General features: G+C 49.4%; 1 protein-coding gene across 14 annotated transcripts in view; it reads right to left on the reverse strand.

Moving 5' to 3' along the window:
* Positions 1–20,911, reverse strand: part of TMEM164 (transmembrane protein 164) — a 178,671-nt gene that overhangs the window by 40,427 nt on the left and 117,333 nt on the right. For all 14 annotated transcript variants that reach the window (XM_087860110.1, XM_087860107.1, XM_045805042.2 and 11 more), the window contains one exon: positions 13,157–13,235. In XM_087860110.1, the coding sequence (XP_087716236.1) occupies positions 13,157–13,235 (79 nt within the window). The remainder of the gene's footprint in view (positions 1–13,156; positions 13,236–20,911) is intronic.

Genomic DNA, 20,911 nt, shown 5'->3' on the forward strand with positions numbered 1-20,911 from the left:
GGATGCCTCAGGCAGGTGTTCCGCCCCTGCACGCAGGCTGCTGAGCTCTCCCGGAGAAAATGGGGCAACTGTACACACCAGAAAACTGCAAGGAAATCTGTTTCAGGAGGGCCCCTTCTGCGCTCCTCACCGACCTTCGAGCTACACTGTCAGATAACAGCTACAGCTACGAAAGACCTGAATGGGAGAATATATTTGCAAATGACACTACAGATAAAAGACTGGTATCCAAGATCTACAAAGAACTTCTCAAACTCAATACGCGAGAAACAAAGAAACAAATCATAAAATGGGCAGAAGATATGAACAGACACTTTTCCAATGATGACATACAAATGGCTAACAGACACATGAAAAAATGTTCAAAATCATTAGCCATCAGGGAAATTCAAATCAAAACCACACTGAGATACCACCTTACGCCAGTTAGAATGGCAAAAATAGACAAGGCAAGAAACAACAATTGCTGGAGAGGATGTGGAGAAAGGGGATCCCTCCTACATTGTTGGTGGGAATGCAAGTTGGTACAGACACCCTGGAAAACAGTGTGGAGGTCCCTTAAAAAGTTAAAAATTGAGCTACCTTATGACCCAGCCATTGCAATACTGGGTATTTACCCCAAAGATACAGACGTAGTGAAGAGAAGGGCCATATGCACCCCAATGTTCATAGCAGCATTGTCCACAATAGCTAAATCGTGGAAGGAGCCGAGATGCCCTTCAACAGATGACTGGATTAAGAAGTTGTGGTCCATCTATACAATGGAATATTACTCAGCTATCAGAAAGAACGAGTTCTCAACATTTGCTGCAACAAGGATGGCACTGGAGGAGATAATGCTAAGTGAAATAAGTCAAGCAGAGAAAGACAACTATCATATGGTTTCTCTCATCTATGGAACATAAGAACTAGGAAGATTGGTAGGGGAAGAAAGGGATAAAGAAAGGGGGGTAATCAGAAGGGGGAATGAAACATGAGAGACTATGCACTCTGAGAAACAAACTGAGGGCTTCAGAGGGGAGGGGGGTGGGGGAATGGGATAGACCGGTGATGGGTAGTAAGGAGGGCACGTATTGCATGGTGCACTGGGTGTTATACGCAACTAATGAATCATCGAACTTTACATCAAGAACCAGGGATGTACTGTATGGTGACTAACATTAAAAAAAAAAAAGACCTGCAGTCATTTCCATTTCAATACAAAGTCATTTAACTGAAATCAAGCAAAAAAAAAACAAAAAAAAAACAACAAAAAAAAAAACTTCCTCCGTCGGAGTTCCTGGGTTTGCACTAGCCCCATGTGCTCTGCTCGGAGCCACACAGAGCGAGCCGCTACCATACTGAGCAGAGTACATGTAGACCATCCCCACCATCCCGGAGAATCCCATGGGACAGCGCCCAGTCTAGACGCAGCTCTTTCTCCCACCTCCCGCACTCACGCCGCTTGTCAGGACCCATCTCCATCCACTGCAAAGCCCCTTCCTTCTCAGCAGGGGCCCGCACCTGCGGTTCCTCCCCTCCCCTGCCTCCCCAGTACCTTCAAAATACTCCCTCTCACTACTGGCCTTCATCCCAGCGCCTGAATGTGCCCAGCCTTGGGCAGAGAGGAAAGGGGAGGAGGGGGAAAGGAAAGGCAGGGAAAAGGTGGTGGGGAGGAGCCCTCCATTAGCTCTGCAACACCCTTAACCCCTCCTTCCTTACCCTTCTCTTTCCCTCCCATCCCCACTTCTCCAACAGCCTCACTTTGCCAGAACTCTCTGAACCGACGTGGTGCTCCTGGTCACTACGATTTTGCTAAACCTCATTCCTGCCTCAGCTTCTAGAACAATCGGCTAGTCCTTCCTGCAATCTCCTTACACTCCTCTTCTTTTGTCTCCTATTCACAGGGTGATGCTCCCAGAGGCCTTTTATCCAAGTGCCATTTCTTCCCCACTGGACCATCTCATTCACTCCCGTGTGTGTGCACCACCTTTGTGCCAATGACACGGAAGTCAGCCTCCAGCCCAGACTCCCCTGAACGGCTCCAGAATATTCCATGTGACTACCTCCTGGACATCTCAGCCTGATAGCCTACAAGTGTCTCAAATTCAAGTGTTAAAAAAAATCTTCCTTCCTAAAACATGTTCCTTTCCTTCTATGGCCCTTGTCCATGAGCGGCACCCTATCTCCCCCAGCTACCCAGGTGGAAATCCTGGGGCCTCATAGAATTTGCCCTCTCCCTCGATCCCATAGCATATTAATTATAATAAACACTATCAGTTTAATTATTTAGGATTAATTTAAATTAACAATGATCTTAATTGTAGATCTGATCCTGAAAAGACAAACAGATGAAACTACTGCCACCTTGTGGCAAAATGCTGATAAACACTAGGATGAAGCCATTGCAATGCTCAAGGCAAATAGAAAGTATAAAGACAACATTCAGGAAAGAGTGCTTTAGGCTGCCTAGGGAAGTCAGACACAGCTCCAGAGTCGGGGGCAGCATCGCTGAGCTAATGTTCAAGGAGGACGTGATGTGTGCCAGGTTCCATGTAGACAAGCTGTTGTGTGTGTGGACACTGTGTTGGGGGCAGGTGGGCCAAATCTGTCAGCAGATTTGTTTGCTTAGAAGATAAAGTAATGGGGGGCGCCTGGGTGGCACAGTGGTTAAGCGTCTGCCTTCGGCTCAGGGCGTGATCCCGGCGTTATGGGATCGAGCCCCACATCAGGCTCCTCTGCTATGAGCCTGCTTCTTCCTCTCCCACTCCCCCTGCTTGTGTTCCCTCTCTCGCTGGCTGTCTCTATCTCTGTCGAATAAATAAATAAATGTTAAAAAAAAAGCTTAAAAAAAATAGAAAAGGATTCCTCTTAAAAAAAAAAAGAAGAAGATAAAGTAATGGGAGTTGAAATCTCAGCAACGGGAAATGAGGTCAAAGAGATGGATAAGGGTAGAACTGTAACCATCTTGAATGCCACGTAAAGGAGTATGGTCTGCCTCCCAGACAGGATTTTTAAGCAGGGGAGCAAAATCTGATCAGATTTGTTCTTTCCTTAGGTCATTCTGGAGAATGGATGGAGGATAGACCGGGGGAGACATAGGGGGCAATCGGGGCAGAGACATGAGAGAAAACAAAGTAGTCCCGGCAACAGAAGCTCAGAGACTGGACTCGGGCTGGGGGGATGGACACAGAGAGGAAAAGCTGAATTTGCTAGCATTTTGAGAATCTGATCATCTGATTGGCACTGGGGATGAGGCAGAGGAAGGGATCCAGAAAGTTTCTGGCCAGGTTTTTGGCTTTGGCCCTGGGTGGATGGTGGAGCCAGTAATACAGGAAAGAGAAGAGGAGGAAAAAGAGCAGGTGGGAAGAAGGGGTATGGAACTGAGTAGTCTGACTGTAGACATGTTTCCTTTGAAGGACCTGTGGTGTTTCTCGAGCATGCACTGAGATCTAGGGGTGGAGAACACCAGAATCTCTGGGGCAGGCAGAGCAAGGAAACCCAAAGACCACCCGCCAGAGGAGGAGAACCAGGCGACAGGGGCGTCATGCAGCCCAAAGGACAAACAGGCATCTAAGAGATGCCAGCAATGTTAAACCTGCTGATAAACATGCACTTCATAGGTGCGAGGCTCTGTCACTTCAGAATTGAGCAAAAACAATCCTGACCTCAACAGCCCACAGTCTAGTTGGAAGACAGATGTGTAATTAACAAGAGGCAGTGTTACGGTGGTTAATAATAAAAGTATGTAACACCAGATGCCAGGCATCGTTCTACATATTTACATATACGAGCTCACTGAACCCTCACGGCACCCTGTGAGATAGGTACTATTCCTGTCCTCCTTCTACAAATGGGAAAACAGATGCAGAGAGGTTTAAGGCACCAGCCTAAGTGCCAGACTCAGGATTCGAACCCACAATCCGTCTGAACTCAGCAACGACATGCAGAAGCAGCGCTGTGTGGTGGTGAAGCTCGCCCGCCTGGTTTCCAGTGCCAGGTGAAAGTCTAGTGCACAGGCTCCCAACCTTTGTGGTGCCGTGGACCCCTTGGGCGGTTTGCCCCCCTCCCCAGGATAAAGTGTTTGTTTGGTTGGTTGTTTAACGATTTTATCTATTTATTTGACAGAGAGAGAGAGCACAAGCAGGGGAGCAGCAGAGGCAGAGGGAGAAGCAGACTCCCCGCTGAGCAAGGAGCCCAGTGAGGGGCTCGATCCCAGGACCCTGGGATCATGACCTGAGCTGAAGGCAGACACTTAACCAACTGAGCCACCCAGGCACCTTGTGGGATAAAGTCTTTAAGTAGACAAAATAAAAGACATAGGATTAGAAGAGAAAACAGTAATACTGAAATAGTTATCAAAATACGTTAAAAAAATTAAGTCTTTGAAATGTTCAGGTAATGATGAAGTGCAAAGGGTTTTGTGAAATCCCTACAGCAGCTCTAATTGGAGAACAATTTACATTGACAACAACATCCCAAGTCCTGCTAAAGCAACTGTGGACGGCTGTCTACGATTGGGCACTGAAGGAAACGCTGGACATCAGTTGGAGTTAATGCAAAGGAAGACGTGATTTTTTTTTTTTCTCATCCAAGGTCATGGGACCCCTAAGTCGCATGGACTTACGAGGATTAAATGGGATCAAGACCAGGCAAGTAAAACACTCAGTGCCCAGTTGGTGGAAAGCACACAATAAACGTCAGGTTGTAAGATATGTAAAATGTGCCACGTGTGGCTTCATTCATTCAGCTCCGAAACACCAAGAACAAAAGAACGCTTCCTGTCCTCAGGCAGACACTTGCAGTACTGTGTGAGAGGGACAGTCGCAGAACAGTTCCAGGCGGCTGCCTGGAGAAGCTAACTGCCACCGAGGTTGAGTTTTGAAGACAGAACGCATTCCAGGCCACCAAGCTGGCGAAGGGCATTCCTGGTAGAAGTCTGGCCATTTTCAGGGTGCGGAGGCATGGAAGTTGCACGGGAAATATAGGAGACCCTAAGGATTTTGGTATCCCCGGAGTGTGGGGTACAAGGATGGAAGGAGCATAAAGAGAAGAGGCTGGGGAAAAGGGGTAGGGCCGGGTCATGCTGGGCCTTTTGTGTCCCCTACAAAATGCACTGTGCTGCAGGGACAAGGAGAAGCCACTGGAAGTTTCCAGATAGGGAACTGCTGTGATCCTATTTGGGCTTTCGGCACAGCTTTGGAAGCTACAGGGACAGGTTGCTGGGGGGAGATGCGGAGGCTGGAGGTAGGGCGACCACACAGAGTCAGCTGTCATGGTTGTGGTGACAGAGGAGCAAGGCCCAGGCCAAGATAGGAAGAGGGATGGACTTGAGAAAAATTGGGGAGGTCAAAGCAGGAGAACATGGCGATCTCTCTGTGCAGCAGCCAGAATGATCCTTCCCACAAGCACACCTGATCGTAGTGGATGGTCTGCTCAACAGTCTTGGGACAAATGAGAAACCATCTGGAAATAAAGTTGGATCCTTATCTCACATTGTTTACTGTTTATTGTTTCATGAATTTGGAAACACCCATCAAAATTATGAACACACATACTCTTTTGATTCAGCAATTCCACTTAGGGGGATTTATCATATTAGATACACTCACCCACATGCAAATCAGCGTGGGTACGAGGTCGTGCAGCACAGCGTTATTGATATTAGCCAAGGATTCGGAACAACCTAAATGTCTACCAACAGGAGACAGAATAAATAAAGTATGGTGGACTGTCATAGCCTTGTGTTATGTTTAACACCAGGAACCCCAGAGCCATACCAGTGGGTTCAAATCCAGGGTCTTCCCCTTACTAGCAGAGCCTCAGTTTCCTCATCTGTAAAAGGGACGTAACAGCAACCCTGCCTAAGAGGACTGTGGTGGGGATGAAATGAGTTCATGTGTGTGAAGAGCTTGAGGCAAAGCCTGGCACCTCCTAGTGCTCTAGGAAGTGTTGCCATTTCTATTAGGTTGCAGCTTAGCATCCACCCAGTGGAATTCATGGGCTGCTATACAAAAGAATGAGGAAGCTTCCTATGGCCTTACAGGGAGAGCTGTCTAAAGAAATACTGCCTAAGCAAAACAGCAGCGACAACAAAACAGTTGTGCAGTATGCTATTTTGGGATGCGTGTCTTACAGAGGAAGGAAATAAAATATTTTCTGAATTCACTTATATATGCAAGAAGAAACTCTGGGACAAGATGCAAGATGCAAAAAAACCAAAATGGCGGTTACCTATGGAGTTGTAGGGGGCACCGCAGGGATGGTGGAAAGGGTGGGAAGTGACCTGTTACAGAATAGTTTTCTGTGTTTCAGAGTTTGAACTCTATAAAGGATTAACATAGGTGAAAAATCAACAGGAAAGGAAGCTGGTGTTGTACCCCTTCTTAAAACTTTTACTCACTCTCTACAGTTCTTAGAATAAAGGCCAAATCCCTGACCATGGCTGACAAAGCCTTCCATATCTGACCCCTGCCTGCCCCTCAGGCAGTGTCATCCATCCTCCCCCTGGCTCTCCCTCCTGCCACAGTGCTGTCGTAAGTGTGATTTTTGAGGTTATAAGGGTGCATCCCCCCAATCCTACTCTTGCCTACTGAACCCCCTATGTATCCTTCAGACCTCAGCTGAAATGTCACTTCTTCAGGGAACTTTCCCATAAACCTCCAAAGTAGGTGTTAGTTTTATTCTTAGCTCTCATTAAAGCATGTTCCTTTCCTTCAGAGTACTTACCTCAGTTACAACTATGTATTTATTTGTGTGATTATTTGATTCATACCTGTCTCCTCCCACTACATTATAAACTCTATGAGGGAAGGGGTGGTATCCGGTTTCACTGATCAGGGCATCCCAGTGGCCAGCGTAGAGCCCGGCAGAAAGAAGGTGTGCTTAAATATATTACTATGGTTTGAATGTCCCTCTAAATTCATCCGGTGACATCCTAACCACCAAAGATGGATGGTATTAGGGGGTGGGGCCTTCAGGAGGTGCTTAGGTCAGAGGGTGGCACCCCCACAAATGGGATTAGTGCCCTTACAAAAGGGGCCCCAGAGAGCTCCCTTGTCCCGACCACCATGTGAGGATGCAGCAAGAATGGGCCAGCTGGGAACCAGGAAAAGGGTCCTCACAAGAAGGCAACCATGCTGGCGACTTGGTTGCGGACTTCCCAGCCTCTGGAGCTGAGACTAGGAAATTTACATTGTTTAACCTACCCAGTTGGTGGTATTTTGTTATAGCAGCTGGAAAAGAGTAAAACGTATGTGTCAGATGAACGGATAAAATAGATACAGGGGTAGGGGGATGAGTCTCAGGTTCTAGCTGGGGTGACGGGGTAATGCCATTGGTCAAGGACCACAGGGAGAGCAGCAGGGCTGATGGAGGAGATAATGAGTGCAGCACAGACAGGCTGAGTGTGAGGTGTGCTCAGGACTTCAGCTGGAGATGCTGAGTAAACTACAGGAAACAAATCTCCCAAGTCTGGGCTGCCGGCAGCAATGCGGCCGCCATGACGGTTGGGACTGGCGGTGAACCTGTGTGAGCACGTGACCACTCGGGGAGCAGCACAGCAAGAGGCAAGCCCAGAACAGAACTCTGGGGAAATGAACACGTCAGGGGGACAGAGGAAAAGAACTCCTGACGAAGGCGTGGGGAGGCATGGTCAGTGAGGCAGGAGAGCCAGGAGTGGGAGAGACTTTCGAAGCCCTCAAGGAGGAGTGATCCACGATGTCCATCATAGCAGAGAGCTCCAGCAGGATAGTCTGCGAGGGAGCCATCAGATTTGGTCAGGGAGACGTTGTTAGTAACCGTCAGCAGTGTTGTTTCTGTGAAGAGGTGGGCAGCGTGGGCAGCTATCCCATGGCAATGTTCTGAGGGATGGGAGGTAACTGAGTAGATGGGGTCATCGAATGCAGGCAAGTGCCACCCACAGTTATGTTCTGTTCCCGGGGTGATTTCAGGTGGTAAACAGGTTAACTATTTCATTTTTAATAGCTATGTATTTAAAGTATATTAAAAATACATCAACGGTGCACTGAATCAAGGATTTCACTGAGTACAAACATATTTTTTAAAAACAATATATATATATACATATACATATATTGTATATATTCATATTTAAGATTTTTTAAAAGATTTTATTTATTTATTTGTCAGAGAGAGAAACAGAGAGAGCACAAGCAGGGGGAGCAGCAGAGGCAGAGGGAGAAGCAGGTTCCCCAGTGAGCAAGGAGCCCGATGCAGAATTCCATCCCCGAACCCTGAGATCATGACCTGAGCCAAGGCAGACACTGAACCCACTGAGGCACCCAGGCGTCCCTTATTTTAAGATTTTTATTTGACAGAGAGCGGGGGGGTGGGGGTCAGAGAGAGAGGGAGAAGCAGACTCCCCACTGAGTTGGGAGCCTGGCACGGAACTCCATCCCAGGACCCTGAGATCTTGACCTGAGCCAAAGGCAGACACTTAACCCACTGAGCCACCCAGGCGCCCCACAAACAAATACATTTGAGGAAAAAGAAAAATCAGTAGATTTAAGGACATATATACATAATAATGCAGATGGCTCTATGGATAAGGCACAAATTGTCAGACCCAAAGAACTGAAGTTTAGGAAATCTTGTTTGGCTAATAATCTTTGAAGATGCTTAGCTGTGAAGGGAAGATGAAAAGAGATAGTGTAGGGCGGAGAGAAACCTATTTTTTTTTTCGAATGGGAAGACTTCAGCATCCTTCTTGGCTGAAAAGCCAGGAGTGACAAAAAGAGTTGAAAATCCAGGTAAATGAGTGAGTACAGAATGGCACAAAGTTCCAGAGGATGGAAAGGGAGGTGAGAAAACCACAAAAGCACTTCCTCCAAGGTGACAGGGTGGAGTGTAAGGATGGGAGTGGGTGAAGCAGCTTTTAGAGCCGAGGAAAAGAATGAAGGGAATTCCTGGCTGGAAATCTCTGTTCTCTCAGTCCTTGGTTGGGGGGACATCTACTAACAGTGGGGAGGATGGGGAGATTTTTTTAAAATATCTTCTTTTTTTTTAAGATTTTATTTATTTGTGAGAGAGAGAGCACAAAGCTGGGGGAGAGGCAGAGGGAGAGGGAGAAGCAGACTCCCCACTGAGCAGGGAGCCCCAGGTAGGGCTGGATCCCAGGACCCTGGGATCATGACCCAAGCTGAAGGCAGATGCTTCACTGAGCCACCCAGGCACCCTAAGGACAGGAAGTTTGAGAAGGCTGGTAAAGGTTCAGCGCATGACTTCTCAGGGCAATGTGCAGAAGAGCTGACCAAAGACAGAACATGAGAGCGACGGTGTTGAGAGCATAATTATAACAGACCATGAAATTTCAGTGGGCCCAAATCTGAATGACTTGGGAGATTTCCCCCAGTAGGCCAAGACTGGGCACTGGGACTGGAAGCTGATCCCGTGGAAGGACAAGGGGGTGAGGCACTTTTAGGAGCTGGTGAAAGGAATAGTGGGACAAGCCGACTGGGAAGGAGAGGAGGCTGGAAAGAGTAGAGATTCGGGTCACAGAAAGGGATATAGGGGCTATGGATCTCAGATAGAGGAGTTCTGGCAGGGGGCAAGGTCAGTTGGCTGAAGATAAGAGGACACAGAAGTCACTGCAGTGGAGAAGCCCAAACTCCGAGAAGCTAGAGTGGGACGAGTGGTCTTCACTGGAAACCTCCATGGATGCTGGACAGGTTGTAATAGAAAAGACTGAGTGCCAAAAAAAAAGAAGAAGAAGAAAAAAAAGAAAGAAAAGACTGAGTGCCGGGGCCCAAAGCATCTAGGAATATGGGGGAGGTGGCCGAGAGTGGTAGTAGTGATGAAAAGAAAAGGTGGAGGAAATGGTAAAGGAGAAAGCATTTTCATCAAAGGGAGAGATGAAATGTTGGTCTGAACAGACAGTGGGGGCCCTGACAGCCTAGGGGGCTGAGCAGGGAGAGCAGTGTCCCTCAGAGGGAGCTTCAGGCAAGAGATAGGACTTGGTGTTCTATGAAAAGCTGGTTATGTCGGTTGGGATGGGGTTCTAAAAAATATATGGTTGACCCTTGAACAATACAGAGTTGAACTGCGTGGGTGGTCCACTTCAATGCGAATTTTTTTCTGACAAATACAGAAGAGTACCATAAATGTGTTTCTCTTCCTTATGATTTTCTTCAGAACATTTTCTTTTGTCCAGCTTCTTTTAGACAGTACATACTACATATAGCATACAAACTAGGGGCTAATCAACTGTTTCTCTTCCCGGTGAGGCTGCTGGTCAAGAGGAGGCTATTAGGATTTAAGTTTGGGGGGAGTCAAAAGTTTTGCACAGGTATTAGGCTGTGCGGGGTGGGGGGGGCACATCCTTAACCTGCACATTGTTCAAGGATCAACTGTAGTTCCAGAGAGCCAAAGGCAAGGAGCTAGGAGGAGAGGAAACAGAAATTAAAAGGCAGGAGGAAGAAAAGAACAGTGGGGGGAAATGGGATGGCCTGTTTCCTACAGCGGTGCCAAAGGACCGCAAAAACGGAGGGATGGGATCCCGCCGAGCACCACCCAGCCACCTCCAAGCCACAGAAAGCAGCGGGACCTTGCCTTGCAGGAAAACAGGGCTCCTGGCCGTGGGAGGTATCTACAGGAGAGCTGTCTTGCCTTGGGAAGAAGATACTCCGAAGTCAGTTATTTCTGGAAAATTACAAGACTTCTAGGAAAGAGAATCCCCCAACCCCTCAGCTGTTTTGGTTTACAGGGAATCATCACACACACACACACCCCCACTCACTGCAGATCGATTCACCCTCTGCAAGGCCCAGGTCCAAGGCTGGAGACCAAACGTGAAACCAGCCTCAGGAAATCTAGCCTTTCCTCTAAGTGTGCGTAATTTCCCCCAAGCGAACAGCAGATGACAGCAAAGAGCCAGAGACGAAGCGGAGGCTTTGCAAGAGCCCAGAAATGGTGACAAATAAATGAGATTATGTTCAGCCAGTGCCCTCTGTCCACTTACCCCACTGTATTACAAGTACAACGCTCTCTTTCCCCCTAGACAGGGACTTCCTGTGGCGGGGAATCTCTGATTCCCGAGTGCAAATGCTGGGCATGTAGCAGGTGTTCGACAAACACGCGGGGAGGGCGGCTGGCTGGAGGGGAGACTCCCAACCGTATGTGGTTAGGAGACCTGCCTCTTAGGACAAGGTGTGTGCGGGAAAAGCACTGGTCTGAGACGGAATCTAGGCCAGGCTTTGAATCCTGGCTCCGCTACTTAAGTCTGGGAGCGAGGTACCTAGCGTTTCTGAGCCCTGGCTTTCTCCTCTGTACAAGGGGCATTTTCCACCAGGGTTGGTCGTGATGAGAAAATGCACAAAACGGGCCTCGCAAAGTATCTCGCACATGGGAAACACTCAAGAAAAAGTTGGTATTTACTGTGGTTATAATTACTGTTAGAGCTTTTACAGAGGCAGCAGAGGAGAGAGGAAAGAATCACTAACAGTGAGAAATAAATTTGAAAGAAGCCTTGGAATCCCTCCTTCCTCTGCTCGGTCCCCCTCTCCCCCGGTGCAGCAATGGATCCAACAGAACGCCCCAGTGGCATCTATCACTTCTAGAAGCTGCAGCTTCCCAGATTGTGGGGTTTTGTGTATGTTGGGGGGGGGGGGCAGTGGGGATGGCTACCTGGTATTTCCCATGTCAGAACAGTCCAGCTCAGCTACCTAACAGATTTTTATGGGCACCTCAGAGCACAGATAGGTTTAACTAAGAGCCACACACCTTTGGCCAGAACTTGCCTCACATGCCTCAGAAAGTGAGGAGGGGGCGGTTCTGGAGCTCTGAGACAGCTGCCCGCCTGGTTCTGTTCAGAATGAGTGTATCCCTCAGACTTGAATACTACTAGGAAGCTGTTTCCTGTGCCACAGGAGACAGACCTGAAAAATGGCCCACAGCTCCTGGATATTGAGACTTTCCTTAAAGCTTACAGGGGGGAATAGTAAATTGAGAGCAAATTAAGAGGAAGTGCTCTCTGACTTGGGGAGACCCCAAGTGGCTGCACAGGGTAAAAACAGCCTCAAAGAATCCTGAGAGGACTCCTAAGAACGCTGACAGAAACCAGGGCACAGGGGGCCAATCTCTCCACTGGCAGGAGACTCCATGGAGAGCCCACTGTGCCCATCCTCCAGTGTGTCTCGAGGTTGACTGGTCCTTGAGGCTGGCTTAGGCCAGAAGGTCTTGAGATTTGCCAGGATTCCTGAGTTAGAGGAAGCACAACTTCCAAACCACCTTCCGGTGGCTTCAAGGGCCCATGTGGCCTCATGTCATTTTTAATGTGTAGAAATGAAGCCCTCCCTGCTTGAATTGAGGTGGAGGGGGGATGGTGTCCCTGAAAAGAGCCAGCACCCAATATAGAGAGGCTAGTAGCTGAGACTAGAAGGGGATGCCTTCCAGGAACAGGCCCTTCGGGAAGGTTAGAGCCCTGAGAGGGAGGCCTCCCAGAACTCTTCTAGAAGAGATGGGAACTCCCCTTTCATCTACCACATAATAGAGGAGGGAGGGGATACTTTAAGGGTCACTGTGAGGTCACAAAGAGTTCAGTCAGCTTCCTTCCTGGGCTGTCTCTACCAAGTTGGTGGTCTCTCCCTCATGACGAAACCAAGGTCGTCGATGGTTTATTTTACAAGGTGACCGCTGTTGTCTTACCTGTTTCTTCCTTCTATCCTATGACCCCACAGTCCCTGAACTTCTTGCCCCTCTCAATGTCTTCTTTGCTTCTGGATGGATATAATGAGGAAGAGCACAAGGTCCCTCTCTTGAGAGGGCTGGGGGCTCCCATCTCTCCTTCTACCCTATGCTGCACACTGAGGCAGGGGGAAGGCATAGCGTGAGCAAGTGACAGAATGTGTCTGTTGGGGGTGCTCCATGCAAACCCAATGCCACCACAGATAACAAACCCAAAGCCTAGGCCCTAAGACACACAGTTAGCAGCACCGTGCTCACCCACAAAGGATCGTTCTGAAAAGCCCCCCAGAGTCTTCGTAGGCCTTATCCGTGCCCATCTCCCCACCCCGTGGTATGTGGCATAAGGCATCCTGCAGACACCCAGCCAGGCAGCTGCCCAGGATCCTGGTCAGCACCCAACACACTGCAATTCCACCAAACAGAAGGGAGCGGCGAGGTGTGGCAGGGGCACAAAGGTGTGGTTCACTGGCCTTACCTCCTTTCCAAAGCAGGTAGATGGGGACCACGTAGAGCATAACATGCTGAATGTAGTAAATCTCCAGTTCGAACGGGAGCTGTAGGGACAGGAGGGGGAGAGGTGTTTCAGAGCAGGAAGCATTCATGTCAATAACTTCTGAAGTGGAACATCCTTACTCTCTGGGACCCACATCATAAGCCTCCCCCATGTGTTTCAGGGGCTCACCTCCCTTTACAATGAGGGAAAAAAGGAATGGAAGGGATAGACACTTAGAACCTAGGCTGGCATCTTCCAAAGCATATTTGGCAGGGATGGTGCTGGAAGAATGTTCCACGAAGACAGCTGGTTACAATGGAAGAAATGTCGCGTTGACTACATGCCCTGGAGAATCACCATGTATCCTGATGGTACAGTGAGGATCTGGGTGGTCTCTGCATCTACAAGACCTGCTCACAGTGGCGTATCTAGTGTCTCTCAAACTTAGTGAGCCAGTGCCTTTTTGATTACATAATCCTAGTATTCTGCGGGATCTACTTGAACCACAACCTGATGTCCCTTCTGGCTCCTGGTGAGGAGGCGGCGGATGGTTTAAAAAGCTTATTTCTCAGCTGACATGAAGAACATGTGGAGTAGGATTGCTTATTCCCATTTTCTGGATTTAAAAAAAAAAAGTAGTTGCTCGGTCTGGCCTGGTCTAGATCCAAGAATAAAGAGTTTCCCCACTGGATATCTGGGGTCAGTCCAGAGTTAGCCCTACTTTTGGGCGAAGACCAAGCAGCTGGGCCAATTCTGACAATGGCTTGCCAAAGAGAGCAGCCCCACCCTCTCCCTCCCTCCAAAACTCACTCACTCACTGCTGCTCTCCACCTCTCTCAAAATGGAAGCCCCAGATTCCGGAAGCAGAGTGCGCTTTCCACCTGGCACGGGGACCGCACCACAGAGTTTGGCAGAGGGCAAGGAATGGAAACAGCTGGATGGCTAACTCAATTCTAGAGGAAAAAAAACTTCAGCAGCTGGCAGGAGGCCTGGCCTCTGAGGCTTCCATGGCTCACACCACACAAACACACACACACACACACACACACACACACACACACACACACACACACACACTCACCCCTAAAGGAAAGCCCAGAGAGACAAGGACACCCAGGGGAAGGGTCAGCTGCCTCCCTGTTCCCTACAAGCCAAGCACAGAACCAAGACTGTGTGCGAATGACAGCCCAAGCCTGCCTTGTGCCAAGGGCTGGAACCAAACAATGGCAGAGCGCCCAGAAAGGGGGCTGGGACGACTGTCGACCCTGAACAGAGAAACACAGGCTCTGGTCCTTGAAAATAAAAGTCCACGCAGAAGGAAAATTTCCCACGGACCCAGATGAGGCTCAACTACTATGTTATGCTCACAGAGGGACATAAAATCCCTGAAAAACAGATGAGGTTCTCCATGGACCACGCTGGTATCGCCGGAAAAGGCCTGATAGCGGCCGTCACCAGCATGAGCTTCGGAGGCCTCAGAGGCCCGCACCGGAGCCTCACAGTAAGAGGATATGGGCTCACCCTCCCATCTGGAATTGGGGGCTGCTTCATGCTTTTTCAACTGTTTCCATATCCGTCAGCCACTGATGCCTCTCGAAAATCCCATGAGGTAGGCAGGCCAAGTATCCCTATCCTTCTTTGATGGATGCAGAAACCGAGGCACAAAAGGGTTAACTGGCTTGACTGTGGTCACCCAGAAAACAGGCAAGGAGGAAATGGTCCCAGGAAGAAGGTTCAGCCCTCTGGCTGTAATCTGAATCTTTGGCTACCTAAAGGACTTGACCTCTCCCTGGAACACGCCTGGGGAGCCAGGCGACTGTCCCCCAGCACAGAGCCAGCCATGTCCTCAAGCAGGACCTCTGCTCGCCTCCCAGACTCTAGCTGCTGTTCACCGCCCCTCCCCCAGACTCCCAGTGTCTGCTTGCTTCTCCCTCCATTCCAGCCTTCCTGGCCTCCTGGAAATCGCACTTTTCCCCTGCGTGTCTAGGGACGCAGTTTAGCACTATGGCTACGAGCCACAATTTGGGAGTCTGTCAAATCTGTGTTTCTAGATTCCGTTATGCCCTTAATAGCCCTGTGGATTCCGGTAAGTCACCTAACCTCTCCGCCCATTTTGGCACCAGTAAAATGAAAATAATTACACTGTTCCAAGATTTCATAATTTTTATAAAATTTTTAGAGCTTTTTTAAGATTTTTAAAATTTATTCATCAGAGAGAGAGCACAAGCAGGGGGAGCTGCAGGCAGAGAGAGAAGCAGGCTCCCCGCTAAGCAGGGAGCCCAATGTGACACTCGATCCCAGGACCCCGGGATCATCACCTGAGCTGAAGGCAGATGCTTCACCGGCTGAGCCACCCAGGTGTCTCAATTTTTAAAAATTTTTAATATAACAAACATGCATACAGTACTTGTGTGCCTAGAACTAGTAAGCACTTTCTTCACAATCAATTCACCCAGTCCTTGTAACAACTGTGCTGTTTCAACTCTCTCCAGATATGAGAAACTGAGGCACAGGGAGGTTTGTTAACTAAGTATACCCAGCTCCTGCGGTCACAGAGCCAGGATCCAACCCCAGGCAGTCTGACTCTAGAGCTGCTAGTATCAGCCGGCACCCTGCACTACCCCCCTGCTCCCTCCTCTCCTGACAAAGCCTGACACCGCTGTGATCAGAGGGTGTGTGGTAACCCTCCACATGGGAACTGGGCCCAGCCCTTCCCTGTTCACATGCTCCTCACCTTCGCGGCCTGCTCTGGCCCCTGTGAGCCCAGGCCCCACATCATGCTGTGGCCAGGCCTGGCCGACAACACAGGCCTCTCGGCTCCCAAGGCTCTTGTCACTAGCCCTCCAAGGCTCTCTAGGCACCCTGGTCGCAAATCTGAGGGTGGCCGGGAGGTTGCCCCCCAGAAACATTTTCCTTCCTCAGAGCGCTGCCTCACCCCCTATTCTAAGGGTTCCTCACCTCAGAAGGCCACGGAGAGTGTAAAACGAGGTGTGGGCACTCGTCAGCCCCAGCAGACAGAGAGGAGAAAGGGGATAGAGGCAAAGGGGGATGTGTGTATGGGGGGGCAACCAGGACAGGAAGGGAGGAAGAAGATGAAAGAGAAGGGGACAGCGTAAGAAAAAAACACCCAAGCGGCAGGAAGAAGGGAGCGGAATGGGAGCAAGAACTGGCCCCTTATCATTTCGTAACAACACTAAGTACTCACATGCCATGCACTGGGTTACACACTCTTAACGTGAGCTATCTCACTTAATCATTACAAGTCTCTGTGAAGCAAGAACAATGGTCATCCCCATGTGACGGATAAGGAAACTGAGGCACAGAGCTGTGAAATGACATCCAAAGAAGAGACAGGGTGGGGCGCCTGGGCGGCTCAGTCACTTGAGTGTCGGACTCTTGGTTTCAGCTCAGGTCATGATCTCAGGGTGGTGGGATCGAGCCCCATGGCAGGCTCTGCACTCAGCATGGAGTCAGCTTGAAAATCTCTCTCCCTCTCCCTTTGCCCCTCCCCCCACTCAAACACACTCTCTCTCTCTCAAATAAATAAAATCTTTTTAAAAAAAGAGAGAGAGATGGGGCGCCTGGGTGGCACAGCGGTTAAGCGCCTGCCTTCGGCTCAGGGCGTGATCCCGGCGTTATGGGATCGAGCCCCATATCAGGCTCTTCCGCTATGAGCCTGCTTCTTCCTCTCCCGCTCCCCCTGCTTGTGTTCCCTGTCTCACTGGCTGTCTCTATCTCTGTCAAATAAATAAATAAAATCTTTAAAAAAATAAATAAATAAACAAAAAGAGAGAGAGAAAGAGAGAGAGACAGGGCGAGGATGGGGGTAAAGGGCATTTAGCCAAATTGAAGAAGAAAACAGGTGGTTTTCTTTACTGAGCTGGATCCGTCCTAAGTCCCCAAAACTTTCTCACAGAGCCTCCCCCAGCCTCTTTTCCCCATTTCACAAACAAGATCTGTAAAGAGCCATACTTTCCCCAGAAGAAGTTCCACTTTGCTGATTCATTCCTGCCCTACAGAGCTTACATCTGGAACGCTACTCTAACGTACCTATCCTGGTGCCTTTTTAGCTGGAAGCTTCTGGAGGCTTTAGACCAAAAGTCCTACATCACCGCAATTGAAAGCCAAAAATCACTTAAAATGTTTTAAACTACACAGGTCATTAGCTTTCTTCTCACACCCAAGTCAACATCTTTTTTTTTTTTTAATCCAAAGAGCAGACTGATGAACGCCAGCAGGTCTCTGGGCTCAGACTGCCTAAAACATGATGGGCACAGACTCAGTCCATGGCAAGAGCATGACCTCCTTTCTCCCAGTGCGCAGCCCTGCCAGCTGCACCACCGTGCTCTGCCATGGAGACAAGCAATCCCATCGTGCCCTCCATCCCTGGTCACCTCAGTCCCCTTAAGAAGCCCCAAACTCTGGGGCACCTGAGTGGCTCAGTCAGTTAAGCACCTGATTCTTGGTTTCGGCTCAGGCTGTGATTCGGAATTGTGGGATCGGGCCCCGAGTCGGACTCCATGCTCAGTACGGAGCCTGCTTGGGATTCTCTCCCTTCCCTTCCCCTCTGCCCGCCCCACCTTACGTGTGCACTTGCAATGCTCTACATAAATAAATAAAATCTTAAAAAAATATAAGAAGCCCTAAACTCCCAGGTCACCACCCAACACCTGAATTCTAATCCCCCCTAATCTGACCTCATCTGCCATCTTCCCTCTATTCTAGAAACTCGTGCAGCCTACCCTCTGGAACCCACTGACTACTCATTAGTGAAATCCCCTGCATCCTCAAACTGTCCCCTGAGCAGTCCCTTCACCTTCTTGCTTTAACAAAAACCTGGTTCCCTTCCCCTCTGAGGACACTGCCATCCCTACAGCCCTCTCAAGTGCTAGGTGGTTTGCCTCCCATGTTGCCTTGTGCCACGGGGCCAGGAGGGGTCCTGTCTGCTCCCCTCTGCTGCTTCTACATTGCTTGTGCTTCCCCGACCATTCTCTCTGCTTCCTTCCTCACCACTCCTCCCCTGATTTCAATCTCACGCCCTTGGCCTCCACCGCCCACCATTCTTCCTGCCGCGGTCACCTACAGACCCTCTCCCCAGGCATTCCCCTTCGTCCTTGAAGACAGTGCCTCCTGCCTCCCTTGCCATTTCTTCCCAACACTCCCGTGTCAAAATTCGTGTGTTCTCAATAGTTAGCGCTAGCCTGTCATGCACCCCACTCTCCAACCGCCACCTCCTACCTAGCCAACTCACCCGCCTCGTATCCGTCTTCCAACTTCACTAGCACCTGGGTCCACTGATCCCACCACCTTTTTATTGCCCCTCACTGACCTGCCGTCCTCACTTCCACACTTGCCCATCAGTCCCTTCGCCATAATCTCAACCCTCCGGACACTCTCCCCCCCTTCATTCTACTTGCCTTGCAAGGCCACATCGCTGGTTAAATCCCACTCTCTGCCTTCATGCCCCTACCCCCGGGTCAGGTGAGCGTGGCTGGAGAACAATATGAAGCTGTATGGTTGACCCTTTAAATTCATGCCTGCAACTTGGGGGCTGGCCCTTAATGCTAACCTATCATCAATCTACATTCCCAAATCCATTCGCTCTCCTCTCCCCCGGACCACTGTTTCACAACTTAACCCACTTTCCTCAAACCTTCCCCCATCCTCCCCCAGCTGATGATATGGCATCCTATTCCATCTGGGGGGAAGGAGTGGCAGGAAAAGAACATTCATAGGCTCCCACCTCCATGTTTCCCTCCTCTCTGCACCCGTCCCCACAGCTGCTTTTTCCTTCTGCTGCTCTTCGGGAACCCCCACCACCACCCGCTGCTGGCCAAGGCTAGTCCCCTCATTTGTGCGCTAGATTCCATCATTTCTTGCTGACTCAAGAACGCTGCATCAGCAACTGTCCCTTTTTTTCCCACTGGCTCATTCCCATTAGAAAACAAGTAAGTTAGAATATCTCTCATCAGAAGAGACAAAAACTCTTGCCCCGCTTCCCCTAGCCCATGTGACTTCTTTCTAGAAACCTTAAATAGCCACCCCTTCTTCACCCCCGTGCCAGGGTGTCAGGAAGATCCTTCGGGCCTCATCTTCCTTGACCCCTCAGCAGCTTTTCATGCAGGTAATCATTCTCTTATCCTTAAAACACTATCTGTACTAGGCTTCTGGAATACCACACTCTGTTCTTCCCCTACCTCAGTGACTCCCCTTCCCAACTCCCTTTAGATCTTCCCTCTGTCCCTCATATTGGAAGGCCCAGAACCAAGTCCTCAGCTCTCTTTTCCAGCAACTCTCACTCACTAGATTATCTTATGCAGGCCCCTGGCTCTAAATGCCATCTGGATACTGATGACTTCCTAACGAGTATGTCCAGCCTAAAAGTCAGGCTGCTACGATTGAAATTCTAGCTCCGTCATTTGGTTACGCTGTACTTTTGGGCCAATCCGTTAAGTCTTGCTGAGCTTGACCTGGCTCATGTGTAAAACAGGAATGATAATAATGCCCATCGCATCAAGTTGCAGTGAAATTGGGTGAGGTAATGCATGTAGGGTTCTTGGCCCAGAGCTGGCATACGATACGTATGAAACATTAACAACTGGCACCATCCTCCTCTTCAGCATTAATCTAGCCCGTTAAGTGGTAAAGGCAAGATTTCAATTCCAGCCAATCAGACTTTTTAAAAAGATTTTATTTATTTGACAGAGGGAGAGAGTGAGCAAGAGAGAGAGAAGGAGCGGGGAGGGGGGGGCAAAGGGAAAGGGAGAAGCAGACTCCCCGCAGAGCAGGGAGCCCGAAGTGGGGCTCGATCCCAGGACTCGGGGATCATGACCTGAGCTGAAGGCAGACCCTTAACCGACTGAGCCAACCAGGCACCCCTCCAGCCAATAAGACTTAATGCCAGGCCTCTCTGGGGGAAAAGCTGGAGCTCTTTTTACCTTGTCATCCTGCATTAGCAAGAGCCTCCAGCAAGAGATGGTGGAGTTTGGGGTAGCCTTCCCCATAGCCCGAAGTCACACATCAGTGTATTTATCAGATGACGACCGGGATGACTTTAAGCTTCCCAGTGTGATTCACTCTTTGGGCCCATCTCTAGGTGAAAGTTTCTCCCTGGAGACTTACTTATTTCTCAAAGAAATGTCAATACCATTCTCCTCTTCTTACCCATGACAGTCCTATTCTTACTCTCATCCAATCAACAGAAAAAAAAAAAAACACTTATTGAGACACTACTACTAGGTGGCAGGGAATGTGCCTGGCTCTGGATATAGAGCAATGATGAAGACACAGTCCCCACTCTACAAGAGTTCATAGTGTAGGCGAGGAGGCGAATGTATAAAAGGGGGAGGGCAGTGTAGCAAATGATCATGGAAAAACCTATAGATAAGCGTGGGCTCTGGTTTGATGCTTCTTTGAAAGTGAGGGAGAGGGACGCCTGGGGGGCTCAGTTGGTTGAGTGCCCAACTCTTGATTTCGGCTCAGGTCATGATCTCGGGGTCCTGAGATCGAGCCCTGCATCAGGCTCCATGCTCGGGGGAGGGGGTGTTTGCTTGGGATTCTCTCTCTCCCTCTGACCCTACCCCCGCCACCATGCTTACTCGCTCTCTCTCTCAAATAAATAAATCTTTACAATAATTTTTTAAAAAACAAAGTGAAGGAGAGTCCTGTATGATGTGTAGTTGGGGTGGGGAGCTCCTGCTGGTGGCTGTGTGCAGGGGACGTGAATGGAGGCAGGGA

Source organism: Ursus americanus, chromosome X (assembly GCF_024610735.1).
Source record: "Ursus americanus isolate L20-20 chromosome X, mUrsAme1.1.p, whole genome shotgun sequence".
Taxonomy (NCBI): domain Eukaryota; kingdom Metazoa; phylum Chordata; class Mammalia; order Carnivora; family Ursidae; genus Ursus; species Ursus americanus.